This window comes from Melanotaenia boesemani, chromosome 12 (assembly GCF_017639745.1).
Source record: "Melanotaenia boesemani isolate fMelBoe1 chromosome 12, fMelBoe1.pri, whole genome shotgun sequence".
Taxonomy (NCBI): domain Eukaryota; kingdom Metazoa; phylum Chordata; class Actinopteri; order Atheriniformes; family Melanotaeniidae; genus Melanotaenia; species Melanotaenia boesemani.
This window is the reverse complement of record NC_055693.1, coordinates 32252295-32272747: the sequence shown is the minus strand read 5'-3', so window position 1 is coordinate 32272747 and position 20453 is coordinate 32252295. Positions and strand designations below refer to the sequence as shown.

The window sequence follows — 20453 nt, the reverse complement described above, 5'->3', positions numbered from 1 at the left end:
ACCTTAGCTTTCCAATGGGTAATATGTGTAGGTACTTGTAAGGGAGAGTAAAATACATATACGTCATGTCCCACCCACTGGTTCAGGGCTCCAGACTAACTTTTTTTTTACAAGGAGCACGGTGGCCCCTACCTTAAATTTTTAGGAGCCCAAGCAGAAAATTTAGGGGTACACACTGAAATCGCCTTGCATAGCAAATATTCACATTTCCTCTCATTTTCACTGTATTAGTGATAAATACTTGAACAGTAAATTCAGAAATTACGCTTACAATTCACATTTTTTGTGCAGTAAAAAAAAATCTTAATGGCCGCACTAATACAAAACAAGTAGACATAGAACTTCTCAAATCAAATCAGATTTGATGATTTGATTTGATTTTCACTTTGTAGTCGAAGCAGAACGGCAACTTTGTCACCATCATCCCCCTTAGGGCATGGTATGACTTGTCCGTGTAGTTCCTGCATAGCAATAAACAGCTTCAGGGACTGATACGCCTCATCAGCCAGTGTCTCCAACTCCTCAGTAAGAAACGTAGCTATTGGCTGTCCTAAAAGTTACTAGAAGTTGCTAATTAGCATAATCAGCCTAGTACATATAGTTGTAATGGATGCTGTCATAAAGAGGGAAAGGCAAAATGTTTAGAACAGCAATAAATAAATAAAATAAAAATTCTGTTTCTATTTATTTATTTTTAGTTCAGTTTTTAAGTGTTTTTTTTGTTTTTTAATAACACTTTAATAACACTTTTAACTTTTTAAATATTTTTGTCCACACTCTTCATTAATATACATTACTACCTGACGGTGAGCCAGCACAGGATCATCCAGCAGCAGCTTAACACTTTTATTATTTTAAGCCTGGCCATGGTCATGAAACAGAGGTGAACGTTGTCTGCTCTGAATGCAGCTGAGAAGAAGAAGCTGCTGCTGCTCTGAGAAGACCAAGCCTGGTATGAGTGCTTTTGGACGGGGGAGGGGCCTGCACAGCACCCGCTCCTCGTTGGGAAGAGTAAATGTCAGTCTCCAAAAGTCTTCAATAATACCAGAACCAAAACTCGCTAGATTTGTCGTTAGTCCTTTTTTTTTTCAAGTCGCTAGATGGGTCTGAAAACTCGCTAAATATAGCAACAAAGTCGCTAAGTTGGCAACCCTGAGGAATAATAAATTCCCCCAAGATCCGCCTCTTTTCACACATAAGCCAATCACAGTGGTCGTTTGTCCCTGCTCACAAGCACATTGGCTGCCGTCTTCTTTGTTGGTGGTCGTCTCCTTTTCTCATACTGAAGTTAGTTTGAGTCGGCAAACCAGCAGCAAATTTATACATTACTGTGAGCTACTGGGCGGAAGAGGGGAGCAGAAGTTTGTTAGCGACAAAATAAATTAATTTATAACTGCTACAAGAAAAAGATCGGCAAATGTTTTCAAAAATTCACTCACACTGTCTCACATTTTAGTCGCAAAATTCGACCATTTGGTCGCATTTCAGTTAATTTGATACCGATCATGGGTGATGCGGGTTTTTACCACATCTGATTTAACAAATCTGAGGTTACTAAATATACCTTATAATAAATGGACCCCAGTCATGAAAGATGGTATCATAAATGAGTTCAGAGAACCACATGACAGGTGAACATTTCTGATCAATGTGAGCATCATCACCTTTCTCAGTTATATTTTAAGTCTGAATTATGAGCTGAAACACATAGGTCCAGATTTACTAAAGGTTTGCATGTTTAAAAGCATGTGCACTTAATCGCACACACAATAACAAGCTGCAGTTCATTTAATAATCGCATGCTCTGAGGATAGGCCTTCATTAGTGTACACAGTGCGTGTCCTGCTCTCCTTGTGTGTGTCTAACACAATTTAGCAGTAAGCCTAACTCCACCTGAATGAACACGAGTCAGGATGTAGCTTCCTTAGCTCCTCTTTATTCTGTTGAATCACGTATACATTGCAACACGGAGTAAAACTGCAGAAAAGAAATTAAATAGCAACTATTAGCACAGAATATGTCTGTACCCCAGTAAACCAACATTAAACAATTGGCATGTTATCGTAATTAAAATTCACGTTTGGAGTAAACATTCTCCACAAATAAGGCTTAAACTAAATACTGCTCCTAAATATTAATAAAAACTTACAGACGGTGGTGTCGATGGCATAAACAGAAGGCAGATGCCAGTGGATGAACTTCCCCACATGTGGCTTACTGAGAACTAAAACAACATGGCTGACTTCCTGTCACTGACCCAAACTGACCTTCAAAATAAAAGACTCCATTGACTGAACTGAGACTAAAAGAACATAAAGCATTTACATTACAGCACAATAAAGGGCAGAACAGTGCGCACCTTGTGTATATTAAAAGGTGCCACAGGAGGCACCTTTATTTGATCAATATGTCTTGGGCTGCAAGTTTTAAATCTTCAAAAACTATTGTTTTGTTACATACGTTGCTCTGCAATCAGCTCTAGTGCATCAAACATTCATCTGCGCCTCCCAGTAAGAGATGCACCAGTGGCTAAATATTGGTTAAAGGCATCTCCTGTTCCACCCCCCACCTGTCCTATTTGTTGAGATTTTATTACAAGCAACTTGTTTTGGAATAGCATCTTATATCCTCTCCTCTAAACCTCATCTGGTGTTGTTTTGGTTTTGCCAACTGCATTTACAATTTAACAAATATTTTCCATACTGAAGTCATTCTGGTGATGTTTAGATTTCTTTGCTGGAGCTCAGAATTCTTTTATTTGACTCATCCACTAATATTTACAGCTGTGTTTCCATAACCTCTAGAATTGAGCAAAGCCTAAATATCACATTAAAAAAACAGAAACATCTACATTTCGAAACAACTCTCAAATATTGCTAAAACGTTTTTTTCGTTCTCATGAGGTGGTTTTTCAGTCATGTCAATATAAAAGTATATCGCAAAAGTGTAATGGAAACATTTTTTTCACATTTACACGTCGCAGAGTTTTTAAAATGAATTAGAAATCTTCTTATTCTTCAAAATGGAGTCCTCCAGGAAAGAGATTTTATGAGAATTGCAGCGTATTCACTAAACACCATTTAATGGAAACACCTGCAAATTGCAATTGTACTTTGTTGACTTTTTAGAAATATTGCTTTTATTGCAGCTTATTCACTGGGTCAGATTTCATTTTGTGTTTGCAACGTTCCTCCTCTGCCTTTAAACTGTCCATGGCGAAAACATAATGCACCCTAAATCCTCATTTGAATACTACTGTTTGCGCCTGTTATCAATTGTGCCAACATTTTTAGTCAATCACCCGCAAATCATAAACAAACAACACGTGCAATCTATTGCACAAGATTTTGTATTCTTTATCAGGGAGCCCATAGAGGCTTCATGTGCAGTTAGAAATATACCTTTAGGCAAGAATGGAGGCATTGTTTTACAACTTATTCCTCACCAGCTTCTACCATATTCATTATAAACCTCTGATGCATGAATTATGAAATCCTTGTTCAAGATACTTTTCTGAAGTGGTTTCTTTTTCTTCTCAGGACATGAAAAAAAAGCTCAACACTTTTTCTTTTTTTCCAAAAATATGATTTTTTCATAATGTTACAAACATGTCCACTCCAGTGGACTACAAGCGCCTGAGCACTCAAATTAAAACTCTGTAAACTTACTGTAAAAGTGAATTAACTTGTGTTCTATTGTAAATATACAAACATGTTTTCTTTTCATGCTTTGAAAAACATTTTAACAATTCTTTTGAAATTTCAACACTGTATAGGCGCAATGTTTGGGCCTGAATAAGAAAACCAATGACACTCATAGCTGTGAATCTTACACCTGCATGTGTCAAACCATCTCCAACAGGAGAACATTATTGTGAGTCTCCACAGCTCTATAAAGATGCGGGACAGTATTATCAAGCCCTTATATTGGAGATAACGTCGCACCTAGGCTGTATGAAAGTTTGGAAAGCATCCAGGGCACAGTGGCACACAGCATTGCATGCAGGTGTATTTGGTCTTCTGTGTGCACGCAGCTTCGTGGCATCTGTTTGCATATTTTACCTCAGTGAGTTGGGGCCAGTGATATCCTGCGCCAAACCTGTCATTCTGTATTCTGGACTTTTCTGTAGGCTGACTTATTCTTTGCTGCGTTTGAAGTCTACAAAATATCACATAATACAGCTAATCTGCACAAAAATGTATATTTTAAATTAATAGCCTATACATATACAAATTATACAATGACTTACACCAAAACAATCACAAGAAACAGTGAAGTAATTATAGGACTTATGTTAAAAAATATTCTGGGTGATGCCCAGATGTCCACTTCATTTTCTACATATTGGACATAAAAGTTTCACATTCCAAACAGAAAATATCCTTTCTTAGATGTTACTGTATATCATCAACTTTTTATTACCAGTGGGGCTCTTCCAACACAGAAGGATTAGCAGGTTATGCCAGCAGTGGTTGTTAGGGGTAGCTGTTTGTCAGCCATCTTGGATTCAAAGGAAATTTAACACTCTAGAGGGTAATATACAGTTCCACCATAACCAATGCATTAAAAAGAAAATTACTTTTTAGTAGCTGTCCACTACAGTGACCGCTATGCACCAGAGACAGGAAGCATCTAACAAGCAGAGATGAAAATGACCTTCCTTTTCTCCTTGAACTTTTGAATGGAAAGAGACGGCTTTGTACCTACCGTGTTGATACCTTGAGAGCTGTGGCAGTGACAACTGGAAAGCCATGAGGGATTTACGTAGGCTTGCATATGCTTCAGACCTCAAAGGAAATCCATTAATTATATTGTAGGTTAATAAATTGTAGGACCTTTAATTATGTTTCTTATAGACAGTGATGATTTTTTAACTGTTGTTTGTACTGCTGCATTAATTCCCATAAATTAATTGCACAATTAAATGTTTTTCAGGAGGTCCAAAGAAATGGAAAAGCAGGTATTACTGCAGGAAGGTGGCCCAGCCTACTGAGCCTAACGTGCCCACGCAGTAGTGGAAGCGGCAGTGGCAGTGAGCTGTCTCTTTCCAGTGCTTGCAGTGAATTTTCCAGTGGCTCCCACACTTGGGCAGAAGGACGTGGTTTCTCCAAGCAGGTGGGTTTCATATGTTTCCTATTCAGCTTAATTTTGTTTTTTTTTTTTTTTTTTAAATTGACACATTATAGAAATGCCATTTCAGTAATTGTAAATATCTGTTATTATGCACAGTCTGCCACAAGCCGGGACAAACGGATGAGCACGGGCTCTGTTTCCAGCAATCATTCTGCATCCATTGAGCAAACAGATCTCGGATGGAAGGAAGGTCACATTTTAAAAGGCTTAAAGCGTCTTCAAATGCACAACACCAAGGAGGCATCTGCACTTGCATCTGTATCACACTGCAATGACTGTATGACCTCAAATGAGGGCATATATTCTTTTGGTGTAAAACAAACTGCAGGCAAGCAGGTAGCCTCTGCAAGTAAACCATTCAAGGCTGAAGATGTGGTTGCCACCCTAGACTCTGATGACCCAGATGATGAATCATCTAAAATAAGTAACAGGGAATCCAGTGAGCAACCAACAAAGGAGCGTCTTTGTTTGGAAAAACTGGATGTTATTGAGGATGATAAGAAAAATGTTTACAAGGACTCTACAAACCTATCTGGAAATTCTGGTCTTTTCCCTTCACCTGACTCAGACAACTTCTTACTTTTGGAGGGCCCCACTGTTAAACCTGGGGTGAGCCCAACCGATAGCCTTACACATCTAGAAGAAATACACAAAGACTTGCAGGAAAAGCACAAAGTCTCAAGCTTAGAGTTCAGTGACAGAAACAATAACCAGGAACGATCTACAGACCGTAAATCCAGAGTTGATTACAAAAGACAACTGGGCCGAATTGCCGTCAGGCAAATTGAGCAAGGTACAAATAACTCAAGCTCATCCCTGCAGCATACTGCAACAAGAGCGCTGAGTTGTATGAATGAAGCCAGACAACGCAGCTCCTCAATGGAGGTTCCTCACAGTAGACACCATGCAAGTCAAGCTGGCAGTGATAGTAAGGATCATGCCATGTCAGAATCTCCACAAAGGAAACCAAAACCTCAGCTGTGTGACTCAGCAAGGAAAGCTTTTATCCTGCGCAGCAAGAGTGCCGACGGAGGACAAGAACAACCGAAGCAAACCCATTCTCCTCTACACCAAAAGCTCATTAATGGCCAAAGGTCCAAAGGACAGCCAAACCCAAACCCTTCACGGAACAGTGTTCCTAGCAAAAGGACAAATACAAACCTCAATAAAACATATGGCTCAAGCATGGGCACAACATCTAAAGCTGAGAAAGATGAGGATGTTGCAGTTTCAACATGTTCCAAGTCTCTTGAAAATGTTCAACAGCAGTCTCCTCTTGCATCCCCTGTGAAACATTCGAAGATTCTCAAGTCTCCAGGCATCAATGATTCCTCAAAGAGTCCAATAAAGTCCTCCTTACAAATCTCTCAACTGTCAAGCAGTGACTCTTTGGAGGAGAGTCTCTATGATAACTTACCCTGCTCTCCCAGAAAACAGCGACGCCAAGATCAGCACTGTGACAATGCCCAATCAGAACAAAGGTCCCCATCTCCACCACTACCTCCAGGTCGAACTACTTCTCTCTTACTGAGACCACACTCTGACAGCTTACACAAAGAACAAAAATCAGCTAATCAGGCTCAAAGCTCCATCTCGGGGAAACCAACTTCAGCTTCAGCCAAGACCCAATCAAATGAATTGTTTTCTGTCTTACAAACTAATCAGTCCAACATAAAAGAGCATCAACATATAGCCCCCCCAATAGGTGCTGAAGATAAAGATATTCCTGCCAAAATCCACCATGCCCACTCCTCAAAGATACCACCTGATTCTATTCACGAAGCCTCTAAGTCAGTCCAGTTGTCTACAGACAGAACTGTGACATGCCTTGATGAAACAGGAGCTCCTTCTTTGCTGTCAGGTCAGAACATCCTGCAAAGATCCCAACAGAGTGTCAGTGAGCCAAAACTTTCAGAAGTTTTGCCAACAGTATATTCTAATGTTTACTACCGTGGCATTGCCAATAATCCCCAGACTTCCACCTCAAGAGCTATTAAAAGGACACTTCCTGTAAGTGCTAAATCTCATGAAACAATTACTGGACAGGACACAAGCACCTTCCTCATTTTTGGAAGACAGGACAAAGATGATGCAAAAAGTGTCCAGACCTTTCAGACTTTTACATGTGATCATCAGATGACACATGAATGTGGTGCGCAGGACAACGCCCGCAGAAAGATTGAGGTCCGCTGTAACTCCCTGGATTCTGAGCCTGTCCAGCCTGTTGCATCAGACAGTGGTTTGTTGTTGGACTGGGGATTTGATGAGGAAGGCTGGCTATTTAAGCGATCTGTGTCTGTGTCAACCAGACCTCTTCTCAAACCAGTGTTGGGCATGAATGGAGCCAAGGCGCGTAGTCAAAGCTTTGGCGCACGCTATATGGACAGACCAAGTTTCAACAGATCTGGAAAGGTCCGCACCCAGATCAAAACACATTCAGGGAGCTCTTTGAATTCTCTTGGTGATGTTCTTCCTGGTAGTATGAGTTGCTCTAGTAGCTACCATTGTCCAATGAATCGATCCCTTTTAAACAACTTCTTGATTGAGGAGGGACTGGCTGTTCCCTCACATTTGGGGTCCTCCAGTGAAAGACTTCAAAGTCTTAAACTCCAACGAGAGCAGGCCAGGCGACTCCAGATTGAGCAACAATTTTCCAGTGCTTTTGGGGAGCCAGTCTCTGAAGAACCAGAGAGACAAAGCACTATTACCACAATTGAAGAGAAAGTGATGCTTGGAATTGAGGAGAACTTGCACAAGTCTCAGGAACAGGAGAGAACTAATGAAGTGAAGCAAAAGTCAGGTTCAAGCCTAGCTAATTGGTTTGGTTTTCGTAAGAGTAAGCTTCCTGCTCCAAGCAGCAAAAAGACAGATCCACCGAAGGTCAAGGAGGACAAACGGGAGCAAAAGATAACATCACTTCTGGGAGGAAAGAATACAAAGTCTGACAAAAAGAGAGACAGGAGAAAAAGTGATGGAAAAGACAGGTAAGAAATACAGCACTTATAGCAATAACTGCTGCTTGATGCAATGGATTTATTTATAGATTTCCTTTCTCAGGTAACGTAGTTTATATTTCATCAACTTGTCTTGGGCAGATTTATCAGTCTCTTAAGCCCAGAGTCACATTTCATACAAAGGATCACAGCCATGTTTCAACAGATAGAAGTACAATTTATCGGCTGAGTCACTCTGAGCATCTTGAATCATTATCACAGGATGTCTGTGTCATTTGTTGACAAACTGCTTTCTTTCAGCTCTGTGGGGAGAAGAGAGTCTCATGATGCAGTGCGGGCATGCATCTCAATGCCCTGCCCAGGAATGTCCCTTAGTGACATACAAGGACACAGCAATGTCATAGGAGACCCAAAGGTAAAGGATTTCATTGATATTTGGATGTTTTTCCATGTTGTTAGTAAATAAATTATTAACCTAATTTAGTCTGAATTATGAAATCACATTAATTTCAAGACAAAAGTACTTTTAAATTGGAAAAATCAGAAATAAAGATAATGAACCATTAAAAAAAAGCAGTGATGGTAAGAATGTGTTGCTTCAGGAGTCATTGTGGCTTATATCCAAATTATGGAAGTATTCTACCAAAAATATGTGTCTGCATTTATGTTCCCGGCCAATCATGGAAGTTCTCTGTGATGATCCTTGTTCTGTGGAGGAGAATGTTATCATCCCAGAATCTGGAGATATGGGATGACCACTGAATCTAGACTCTCTGCTCCTACATACACACTCCATAGTTTGCAGGATCCATACTATTGCTGATAGATTATTTAGACCCTATGAGTTTATTGTTCGGGACTACCTTCCCACAAAGCCCATCAGATCTGACCATCAGCCTAGTATCTCAAATCTTAAAGAACATTCATGAAGAGAATTAATTTACAAGATAAGGTGCTGACAGTATGATGTCAATGAACAAAGGCTAAAATTTATATTTCGTCATTTTTATTGAGAAGGTTGGGTGTTCATTGGTAAGGTAAAGTCATACAAGAACTAGTCATAAAGCACCATGGATAAAATAAAGAACCAAACAACTGCAGATATGAAAGAAGATTATGGTAACTTACTTCCATGTCCTTTTATAAAAATGCAAAGATGCAGATGCTGAACCGAAGAGCTGACGATGAAAATGGATCCACGGTAAAGAGCCCCACCCAGGATGCTGTAGTAGGTCAGATTTCTTTCTTTTTTCTACTGCCTTGCATCCACCTAAATAAAAGGACTTGATCACTCTTGAACATCCTGGTACATTAAAAAAAGGAACATAAATTAGTTGGCACTGCAGCAATTTTGGCTGTGTTCTTTGAAGCATCGCAGCATTAAGGTTTTATCTGTGCTTACCATTTTACAGTTTGCAGAAAGAAGTGAAGACCCAATATGACACAAATGTGTAAGTCATGAACGTAAAAAATACGCCACATGCAGTCAACTAACATGCAAAATGCTGAGTTTCGTCAGTGTGTGCATTTTTCTTCATCATATTTCTGTTTATTTTGTTTGCTCTGCCTCTGCATCTAATTATTGTGCTACATGGCAGTTTGCATTGGGCTAAACAGGAACCATTTTACCAGAAGCCTATATCATGCAGATATTGCTCCAGTGGGGTCTATTGTATGTAGGCTTGGTCCCTCATCTTCACAAATCATTGCACTGAAAATTTGCATGTAAAGCTCATCCAGTAAGACTGAACCGATTTACTCTTTAGAAGACCAAAGCTCCCCTCTTGCCATGTTTTGTGAATCCATAGTGAATTTGTTTTAATTGTTTTTAAAATACTGCAACCCCTGACAGTTTCCTCCTGCAGAGGTTTGTGACTACTTAATGAAAGCATAAAATGGGGGCTGCTGGGGCCTGAAATGTCTTATACAGATGTGGACAAAAGTGTTGGTACCCTTCGGTTAATGAAAGAAAAACTCACAGTGGTCACAGAAATAACTTGAATCTGACAAAAGTAATAATAAATAAAAATTCTATTGAATTTAACCAGTGAAAGTCAGACATTGCTTTTCAACCATGCTTCAACAGAATTATTTAAAAAATAAACTCATGGGTAAAGTTAAAGTTAAACATTCTTTATGATACATTATCAGGTCTATTTTTTCCGCCTCTTGTCTAAAATGACAAACACAAAATAAGTGGAGCACATCTTCTCAACTACAAGAGATGTATGTATAATCTTGGTCTCAAAAGAAAGCTGAGCTCTGTGAGATTACTACAGAAGCGTCAGAATCAAAATACTGTTTGATATTGTAATATTATTTTTTTCTTTGCTACTCTAGCTTCTAGCTCGCTGAGTTTCTGTCCCACAGTAATGAGACAGACTTTTGTAAACATCAGTCTCTGCTTTCATAAGACACCTTGTTTGTGTGGTTTGCTTGAAGTGGTGAAATTATCAGAAGCTCTAAATGTCACATGGGCAAGATTGCAGACCCAAAGAGCAGACAGGGATCTAGAGCTGTGAGAGAAAAGGAACAGTCCAGTGAAACTGGTAGGAATGGTAAGCGGGCAGACAAATGATCTTTCAGCTCCTGAGGTTGATCTAGTGAGTGCTATGGATGCCGGCGTGGCTGAGGACAGGGAGGTGAAATAAGTCCAACAGTGTTTGGGATCCACAATGTACTCCTGGGCTTCAGCAGGGTTTTCTGTAAGGACAATACACACATTAGGCCTGGCAACACAAACAAGACAAAATTCCCAAAATATACTAGACCAGATACCACGTAGTAGACATACTGCTGGAGGAAAGAGTTGTTGAATAACAGCTGTGCCTTAGGAACCTGTCTGATAGTGCTATATTTAGCGAGTTTTGAGATCCATCTAGTGACTCTATTTCAAAGAAGCGACTTTTTCTGGTGCTACTGGAGACTTTTGGAAACTGACAGGAAAGCCTGTTCACTTCTCCTCAATGAGCAGCACCTCTGCTCCATGACCAGACGGAAAATGAAACTTGTAAAGCCGACACTGGCTGATCCCGCCCTGGTTTACCGTCAATCTATTGAAGAAGAGTGTGGACGAAACATTTAAAAAGTTAAAAGTACTGTAACATGTTTTAGACTCTTACCATATAACAGCCAGAGCTGCTAGTTAATGTAATTTAAATGACAATTTAACTTTAGGTCTTTTAATTTTTGGGCTAGGTATATTTCAGTATAGCAGTATATTTCTTTATCTACTATTTTGAATTTAAATGCAATTAAATGCATTTCTTCAGACATTCCTAGAGCTTGAATTTACCATATTAATGTCAATGTCTATTATTTGATTCAGTCATCCACTAAAATCTATTTAAATTGAAAACATATTTTTGAGGCGAATATTGTTATGCCATTAAAAGTTTGGGATCACTTTCCCACTGTATCTATAAGAAAAATGATGGAACTAGGACAGTTTATCCAGAGAAAAACAGACAGACAAATTGGGTGTGTAAAACAGTCTGTTACAAAATCATAAATAGAAGTATATTAAACATTTTCACACACTCGGGTAGAGGACTGGTGACAGATGTGCTGAAATGTCATTGGTCAGGTGGCAAGGTGCTGCAAATATCAAACATGCTTAATACAGACGGACACCTGCCCTCAGGGGTTAATCACTTCATTAAAATTTCAGCTCTGCACCAGCGAAGCACAATCATCCAAGCCACTACAGCAAAAATTAACTTTGGCTCGAGCTGTGAGCTGAATTATATGGAATGATAAGAGTGCCAAAAAAGAATAAATCTGGAAAACAAAAGGGAAATAGAGGAGGAAAAATATATAAGAAATATAAAAAAATAAAATCTTAATTAGTAGCAGTTCATGACAAACAGTCTATGTGTGTACATTTCATAATGTTAAAGCTAAAATTTGTGTTAATGTCTAAATCCTGTGATCTAAGCTGGTGAACTACATCTGTTGTTCACATTGTATTACAAGGCTGAAATAAAACCAATTGGCTCTCACATACATCAAACTCAGTGTGTAAAAATAACTTAATGTTTGAAAAAATTACTTTTGACAGTACAAATAAAAGTAAAAATCTGTTGATTATATAACATGTGTCACATGTGAACAGTGGAGAGGTCCAGTCAGTGAGGAGTAAGAGATCTTTTTAACTGCTTATTGATTAAAAATCATAAAGAGATTGATGAATATGATACTTAGGCTGTTCAGATGCAGTCGACCTTCACAAGTCAAAAGTGGGAGAATGTTAAGGACATCTGTCAGTCAAATGCAATCAGTTTAGTTATCAATGTTATTGTTCTGTCTAATAAAAAAATATGTTGTTCCATCTTGATTTCATACTATGAGTCCTTTATAGAAACATCGGGTTCTCATGGTCATCTTCAGTAGCTATGCCATCTTTAATATCACAAGCAGGACACAGAGGAAGAGGAAGTGAGCTGTCTCTGAACAATCAGAATATTAATACAGTTTTAACTGTGTAATCTACTACAAAACAGTAATTAGATAATAAACTACAAAATGGTAATTAGATTTTGGACAGGGAGTATTAATTTTACTGCACCCTGCATAATCAGATCAGAATGACTGCATGCAATCATCACAAGGGGATGAAGGTCTAATGTGAATGAACAACAATTTATTTGCTTATTTTGACTAAAATAGTTTCAGAAACATGTAACAGTGGATGATTAGAGTTAAATAAATTAGGAGATTTATAGGGAAAAGAACTGAGAAAATAACTGCAAAAAATAAATGAATAAAAATAAAATAATTAAATTATGTAACAAATTAATGAAAAAAATGTAAAAATATAATTTTTTGTCCAAATATTTTCTCATTTATTTCTTTATTCTGTCCAGATTTATTGTTTTTTTTTTGTTTGTTTGTTTGTTTGTGGCACTCCTATTATAAATATAAAATAAATAAAACAGTATATTGAGCTAAGGCATTACATTCATAGCCATATCATAGCTATAGACCAGGGGTTCACAAACTTATTTTTCAAAGGTCCATATCTATTTGAAGGCCAGAGTTCTGGAAAAATTTGCAAAAACACATTTATTGATTGAACTTTTGCAGGACGAGTTATATAGAACTTCGGGTTTCCAGTAAGCCAGTAAGAGCATTTCCAGTTCTGGTAGGTAGTGTTGTGGCGGTAGATTGTAGCACTGAGGTAAACAAAGGAATGAGATATTGCTTATATCGAGACAACAGGTAGTATAGTATAGTATAGTATAGTATAGTATAGTATAGTATAGTATAGTATAGTATAGTTAGTATAGTATAGTAGTAATAGTATAATGTAGTATGAGATGATGCCATCTTAAAAGTTTCAGCGATTGGAAGAGTCGACAGCTGTGTTCCTTTGTGTACCTTGTGAGCTAAATATAATTCAACAGTCAGTTTTCACACATTTCCCTTGAACGTGCATATCAGAAGTTTTCGGAGCTCTGGTTTTGTTTAAAGTTTTGCTAGCGGAATTGTTACAAATGCCCAAACTACTCTGCTTCTGATTGGTTCTAATGTCACAAATCCCCTGTGTACTGATAGGCTACTGGTTCCTGTCATTTATAGCAGCCTCTGCTCATGTCCTCCTGCCCATAGATATCTATACAAAGGCTAGATGTCTCATCCCTGCTGTTGGCCAATGGAGCCGAACGGTGCAGCTGGCGGCCATCTTACCACAAGGAGCTGGCGCACTCATAACATTATTTTAATGGTGCATGAACTTTATAAAAACCATAACTTGCTCATTTTTTTGCGATTTCCAAAAGGTTTGATTCGTTATAAATGGCAGAGATGTAGCTATGACAACGCATACTTATAACTAAAGGTTCTCAAGCAGAGCTTTAACCATGGACTTTCATATGATAATAAACTGATAGGTGCAGTGAATATACAGAGAACTACACGGTTGTGGAGATATTCACATGGAGATATACACACAAACAATCTAAAAAATGGCTTGGCTAAAACCCTGTGAATGGGACTGTGTTGTTGAGCTTCTGGTGTTTTTTCTCTGGAAGCTAAGTAGCGTCATCTTGGCAAAGTGGTGCAGCCTCAGCTTAAAAAACACAACTAATGTCAGCAGCATGGTGGGGACTTTCTACACCATACTATGTGCAGCCGAAGTGCTTCTCGAGCAAAAAGACATCCTCCAAACCCGGTCCTCTTTCGTACAATGTACAGGACCTCCAGCAGTCGGATGGGCTGTGATTGGCTGGAACTCTCTGATGCCTGTTGAACGAGCCGCTCTGCTGCTCTGATGACCCTTACTGTGCCTTCTGATGTAGAACACAGCTATGCTGCACGTTTAAGTCATTTTTCACAGACAAAAGCTGCAATTTCAACATGATCAAGTATCCAGAATTTCAGCCACATTAATATGTTTAGTCAGAAACCAATCCGTTTGAAAATCCGTCAAGATTTCAGCGAAATAAGAGTATGTATGTTTGTGCAGCTCACTCACTTTTCATTAGAAACAATAGATCCCGCGAGAGAGTAACCCTGTGATAAGATGGCTGCCGTGTGAGGCCGTTCGAAGCTCCGCCATAAAGCATCTATCCTTTGTATAGATATCATGCTCCTGCCTGTTTCACAGACAGAAGGCAGGTTGGCTGTCACCATACAGCCTAGGTGTCAGACGGTCGAGAACAAGACTTAGGACCTAGGGTAATAGTGTTTTGTAATTGAAAACACAAGTTGGGCAGAGTCTGGACTAATGTGCCTCGCGGTCCCGACCTGGACCGGACTTTGAGGATCCCTGGTCTACACTTAATACTGGGAAAATGTGAGTCTTTTTGTTGTAATTAATTTAAGTAATTTAATATAATAAATATGTTCTGGGATTTATGAAAGGAATAGAGGTGTCTTAATACACAGAATTAAATCATTCATTTAATATATTCTGGTTAAGCAAATAAAGAAGTAAAGCAAACAAAAATATGAGGAAGTAGATTTATTTATTTATTACAAGAACAATAAGAGGAGAGATTGGAGGAAATGATGTTCTGTACATGGGAGTTTCATCCATCGTTTCATTTAAAATCCTGCAGCCAACCCTCCTCCCCTGTTCTCTCATCATCTGTTTGACTAGCTCAGTGGTTCCCAAACTTTTTCTGCAGGGCCCCCTTTTCATTGACAATAATGTCAAGCTCAAACTGTCACCTGGAGAGTTTCTACAGAAGTCCACTGTTCTCTGGGATGTGTTTATCACTGCACTGCCTCAAAGACAGAAAGAGAGGATAAAAATCTGCTGGATATTTTCCCTTTAGGCTGCACAACTGAAAAGATGAAAAACTCCTCAGAAATTCAAAATAAATTATTCCCCAAACATGGAGGATCTATCCTATAGCTCTGTGCGTTGATGACATCAGAGTGCATTCTCTATACTTTGGTATAAAGAAAAGTTCAGGTTCTATAGCTGCAAAACAAGCCCAGATCATCACCTCTCCTCCACTGAGCTTCAGGTGTTTGTGCTTTGATTTTGTCTGGACGTAGCTTCACATTTATACTGAAGACACCATATACATAAAGCTGACTTTCTTATATTTATTCAGAAAAGCTTTGAAATGAATGAAATCCTACAAGTACGACACATAATTCTGATCTGTCTGCAGTTACGTACGAAGTAAAGGATCATGAGCATTGCTGCTGTGACATCAAGATGCCGCTGACTGAGTTTGGTTTGTCATCGATCTTCTTTGTTAAGGAAAACAACCCTGTTATCTGTGTTAGAGGCTTATTGAAGCTGATCAATCAGTTTCCAGGGAAAACAAAGTCACATCATTAACTCTTTGCTTCCAACTTTAAACCTCACCAACCAAACAAATGTCTGTTCAGCTTCCCTTCAGGCCAGTTATTTGCTCTTGTTTTCAACAAGATCGGAAGCCATGTTGACCAAGTCAGTCATATGTAACTTTTAAAGGGTTCATTTGTAAAACTTAGTTCAATAAATCTGTAAGTTGTGATGTGAGAGCTTTTGCTTTCTGTCAGAATAGGGGAAAATAAGTATGGATAATGAGGTTGTACGAACCAGAAGGAGACTGTAAGGTCTCATGTGTGCTTGTCGTAATTAATAAAGAAGAGCAGCTGTTTCCTCGGCTTCAGTGTCTGACTGCCCACAAGTTACTGCTGCAGGCTGCAGAGGAAAACACGAGCCTGCCTTTTAGCAGCCTCTGGAAGAGTTTTCTTATTTCCATAGTCAATGGCAACCTGATGTAATGCAGCTTGTTTTGCTGGTGATGGAGGTGGCAGTTGGGGATATTTAAACATTTATTTGACAGGGAAATTACGTTTAACATCCACTTTATCAGGTCCACCTTGCTAGTACTGGGTTGGACCTCTGTTTACCTTTGAAACTGTCTTAATTCTTGGTGTCATAGATTGAACAAGGTGGTAGAAACCTTCCTCAGAGGTTTTTCTCCATGTTGACATGACAGCATCACACAGCTGCTGCAGGTTTCTCGGCTGCATCCATGATGAGAATCTCCCGTTCCACCACATCCCAAAGCTGCTCTACTGGACTGAGATCTGGTGGCTGTGGAGGCCGTTGGAGTCCAGTGAACTCATCGTCATGTTCTAGAAAGCAGCTGGAGATGATCTGAGCTTTGTGACATGGTGCATTATCCTGCTGGAAGTAGCATCAGAAGATGCTCCACTGTGGTCATAAAGGGATGGACATGGTCAGCAACAATACTCAGGTAGGCTGTGCTGGTTAAACCAGGCCACGTTGGTACTAAGGGGCCCAAAGTGGGTCAAGAAAATAACCCCCACACCATTACACCAGCAGCTATTGAACTGTTGGTGCAAGGCAGGATGGATCCATGTTTTCATGATGTTTCCACCAAATTCTGAGTCTAGCATCTGAATGTGAAGCTGAAATGGAGACTCATCAGACCAGCAACGTTTTTCCATCTTCTATTGTCCAGTGTTGGTGAGTGTGTGTGAATTGTAGCCTCAGTTTCCTGTTCTTAGCTGACAGGAGGCACCCACTGTGTCTTCTGCTGCTGTAGCCCATCTGCTTCAAGGCTGGGAAAAAAAAAAAGGTTGGACACATTGTGTTCAGAGAGGTTATTCTGCACATTTTGGTTGGTAGGAACCAGTGCTTATTTGACTTCCCGTTGTCTTTCTATCATCTCCAACCAGTCTGTCCATTCTCCCTGACTTCGGATATCAACACGACATTCTGGTCCAGACAACTGCTGCTCACTGGATATTTTCTCTTCTTCAGACCGTTCTCTGTAAACCCTAGAGATGGTTGTGTGTGAAAATCCCAGTAATGACTCAGACCAACAACCATGCCACGTTCAAAGTCTCTTAAATCCCCTTTCTTCCTCATTCTAATGCTTAGTTTAATGTTATCGAGTAATCTTTACCATGTCTACATGACTAGATGTGTTGAGTTGCTGCCATGTGATTGGCTGGTTAGATATTTGTGTTAAAAAGCAGATGAACAGGTGGAGCTGATAAAATACCCTCTGAGTGTAACATCATAGTGTAATGCTTTAAGAAACAAAACATAAATATAGGAGTCACAGAACTTTAGAACTTGTAGGTCTGTTTTTATGGGATTGTGAAAGTTTTGCATAATTAAATGTTCCAGCATTAACATGTGTTGAACAGATATGTTTGTAATATTACAAATAAAACACACACAGCAGTTTAGTTGGATTTCATGCCATACAAAAAGCCATTATGTGCATTTCATTTTCCCTTTGTGCCCAGTGCATGCAATCAGTCATACAGTCATCAAGCAAGATATGTTATACTAGGCAGTGGTTCAAGTGGGCTTAATTTGGATCATTTGGGTCCTTTAGTGTGATCAGTAAATAGCTGGATTGTACTGAAACAGCACTTTTTTGTTACATCCATTTTTTTATATGGCTATAACAAAAAAAAGGCCTTTGCAGATTTTTGACAGGGAAAGAAACTACTATACGTTAGCTTTGAAAGAGGAGAATACCTGGAACAGCTGCTTATATCCCAAATAAACAGGATTATCTGTTGATAAAGCTGCCATCACTGAACAATGATGATTCCTGTCGTTTCACATTTGCAGTTATCATTAGTATGCAAGTGATTTTCACAGATTTTGTCCAGTGACACAAAGTTAGCTTAGCTTGCATCAGTGTATAACTACTATAATATCAATGTTTTAAAGCTATTGTAGCACCACTTCAACCATGGTTGTCCTGTTGTTTCATTCCTATTGTGCTCCCTTTCCTTCCTGCTACCCTGAACCACTTCAGCTGTTCTCCTTGTGCCGTAGGCTCCGGCTGCAAGATGCGAACATTGGACAGTGGAATCGGGACCATTCCTCTCCCAGAATCCTGTTCCTTCTTCTCCTCCATTCTGCACTTCCTCCCCAAATCCTCATCAACCCCAGAACAGTCCCTCAGTCCTCCCAGTGTCCCTGGTTCCTCCAGTGAGGACGTGTCTCCTTCCCCATTACCCCGGTGGAGAATACCATCCGGCTTTAAGGACAGCTGCCACGTAGGGGTGCCGAACTCCCTGTCTGACTCCTCCATGACCCGTCTCCCATCAGTGCCTTTCCCCACTGTGGCCTTCCTCCAGCCCATCCAACCCCCGTCTGAACCCATTATGACCTCTGCCAGTAGGGGTGACACGCAGAGCAGGCTGCCCAGACCACCACCAGGTATGGTACAGTTCCAGTTACGATCATAGGGTGCTACAGTTAAGATGATAGCAGTGTCTACTCTTCACCAGTCACACATTTCTGCTCTCTCACTTAATCCTCTTAGTCTTTGTGAAATTTAGTGATAAAAAATAATGAACTTTCTTTTAAAAGGTTACTTTTAAGTGACTCCCTCTTTCTTCCACAGTTCAGTTCATTTTGATATTCTAGTACTTTCTTATAGGGCCGTGAATGGTCAAGCACCAGCTCATATCAGGGAACTCTTACGGTGGTATGTTCCCAGCAGGTCCCCTAGATCTTGCAACCAGGGCTTGCTGGTGGTGCCTCGAACAAGGTTAAAAACCAAGGGTGGCAGAGGTTTCTAGCAGTTGCCTCAAAACACATTTATTTGCAACAGCTTTTACTTGATTTGTCTTGTATTGTTGTTTTTAACATGTGTGTGCAGCACTTTGTGATTCTATAGCTTGAAAGGTGATATATAAATAAAGTTTACAGATGTACATTACCAGGGCATTTGTGTCTCACATCAGGTGGTAATGGCTGATTCTGGTTCAGCAGAACTAGACTCAAGTGTGAGATGGGCAAAGTCAGTCCTCATGGAGTACAGTCCTGCTGGTTTTGGATGTTTCCTGCTGCAACACATCTGAATTAGATTGATGGGTCAACATGTTTGGGCAGAAGTTGAAAGCTAGCTGTTGAGCGGAGCCACTGAATTTGAATCAGGTGTGTTGGAGCAGGAAAACGTCTAAAACCTGCAGGACTGCGGCAACCTCCAGGTGTAGGAAACCTCCCCGGCAGAGTTGCCCATGCCTGGGTAAGAGTGTGAGATAACAGTAAAACAACACATTCATGCTAGGCCAGAGACACCTGATACCTGCTTCCTAATGATCAAATATAACTATTTATACATTTTTTTTATCTTCTACATGCATGAAGCTGTCAGATAGAAGCAGAGATTAAATAGTTCAGCTCTTTGTGAAGACACAATCTCCAAATGAAAAGTAGATCAGACACTAAATATGTAATTCTCTACTGCTACACATATACATCATAACATACATCCTTTTTAATCCTCGTCCACTAAAAGCCCAATCAGGATGCAGACACATGTACGAAAAAAATAATTATGTACAAGGACAGCATTTGTTTCATTATAATAATAAGATATATAATAAGAGACACACTCAGGGGCAGAAATAGCTGTTTTTCCAACACAACATAATTATCTAACAGAGGGAAATGTTTGTTAGTTGATTATAATTTTTTAAACAAATTTAAACACGGGTTGAAAATGACTTTTTCTTTATTTATTTGTTTATTTTTATACCATTACTGTTGAAATAGTGCACTAATAACATAACCAGTCCCGATGCATTCTATTAGTGCACATCTGAGAAGGGAGGACGGACAGCTTTTTTTCTTTTACATGTAGCATTTTTGTGTCCTTGTATCAGCACAAAAGATGCTTAAAATGTGGCAGAAATTATGCAATTTTTTAAAATCGTGTCGCTGTGTTTTACTATGAAATAAAATTCAGCCCCACACACCTCATCTGTGTAAGGGAATATCACATATATTTACATAAATATATATATATAAAAATATATATATATATAAACTTATTAAAGTATATATAAAGCAACATTTTCTAATTTAAATGTATTTTAGTGGACAACTGAATAATAGACACACTCATTAATATT

The 20453-nt window shown here is 39.3% G+C and overlaps 1 protein-coding gene across 3 annotated transcripts in view; it reads left to right on the top strand.

Annotated features, from left to right (window-relative positions):
* The window catches only part of LOC121650088 (nck-associated protein 5-like), a 97785-nt gene that overhangs the window by 72945 nt on the left and 4387 nt on the right, over positions 1-20453 (top strand). The window contains exons 8-13 of one of the 3 annotated variants that reach the window (XM_042001378.1): positions 4936-5115; positions 5230-8117; positions 8388-8502; positions 9244-9319; positions 9500-9538; positions 18364-18447. In XM_042001378.1, the coding sequence (XP_041857312.1) occupies positions 4936-5115; positions 5230-8117; positions 8388-8502; positions 9244-9319; positions 9500-9516 (3276 nt within the window). In that variant the 3' untranslated portion in view covers positions 9517-9538; positions 18364-18447. Of the gene's footprint in view, positions 1-4935; positions 5116-5229; positions 8118-8387; positions 8503-9243; positions 9320-9499; positions 9539-18363; positions 18751-20453 lie in introns of those variants that run through there. The other 2 variants (XM_042001376.1, XM_042001377.1) reach the window with 2 other exon arrangements.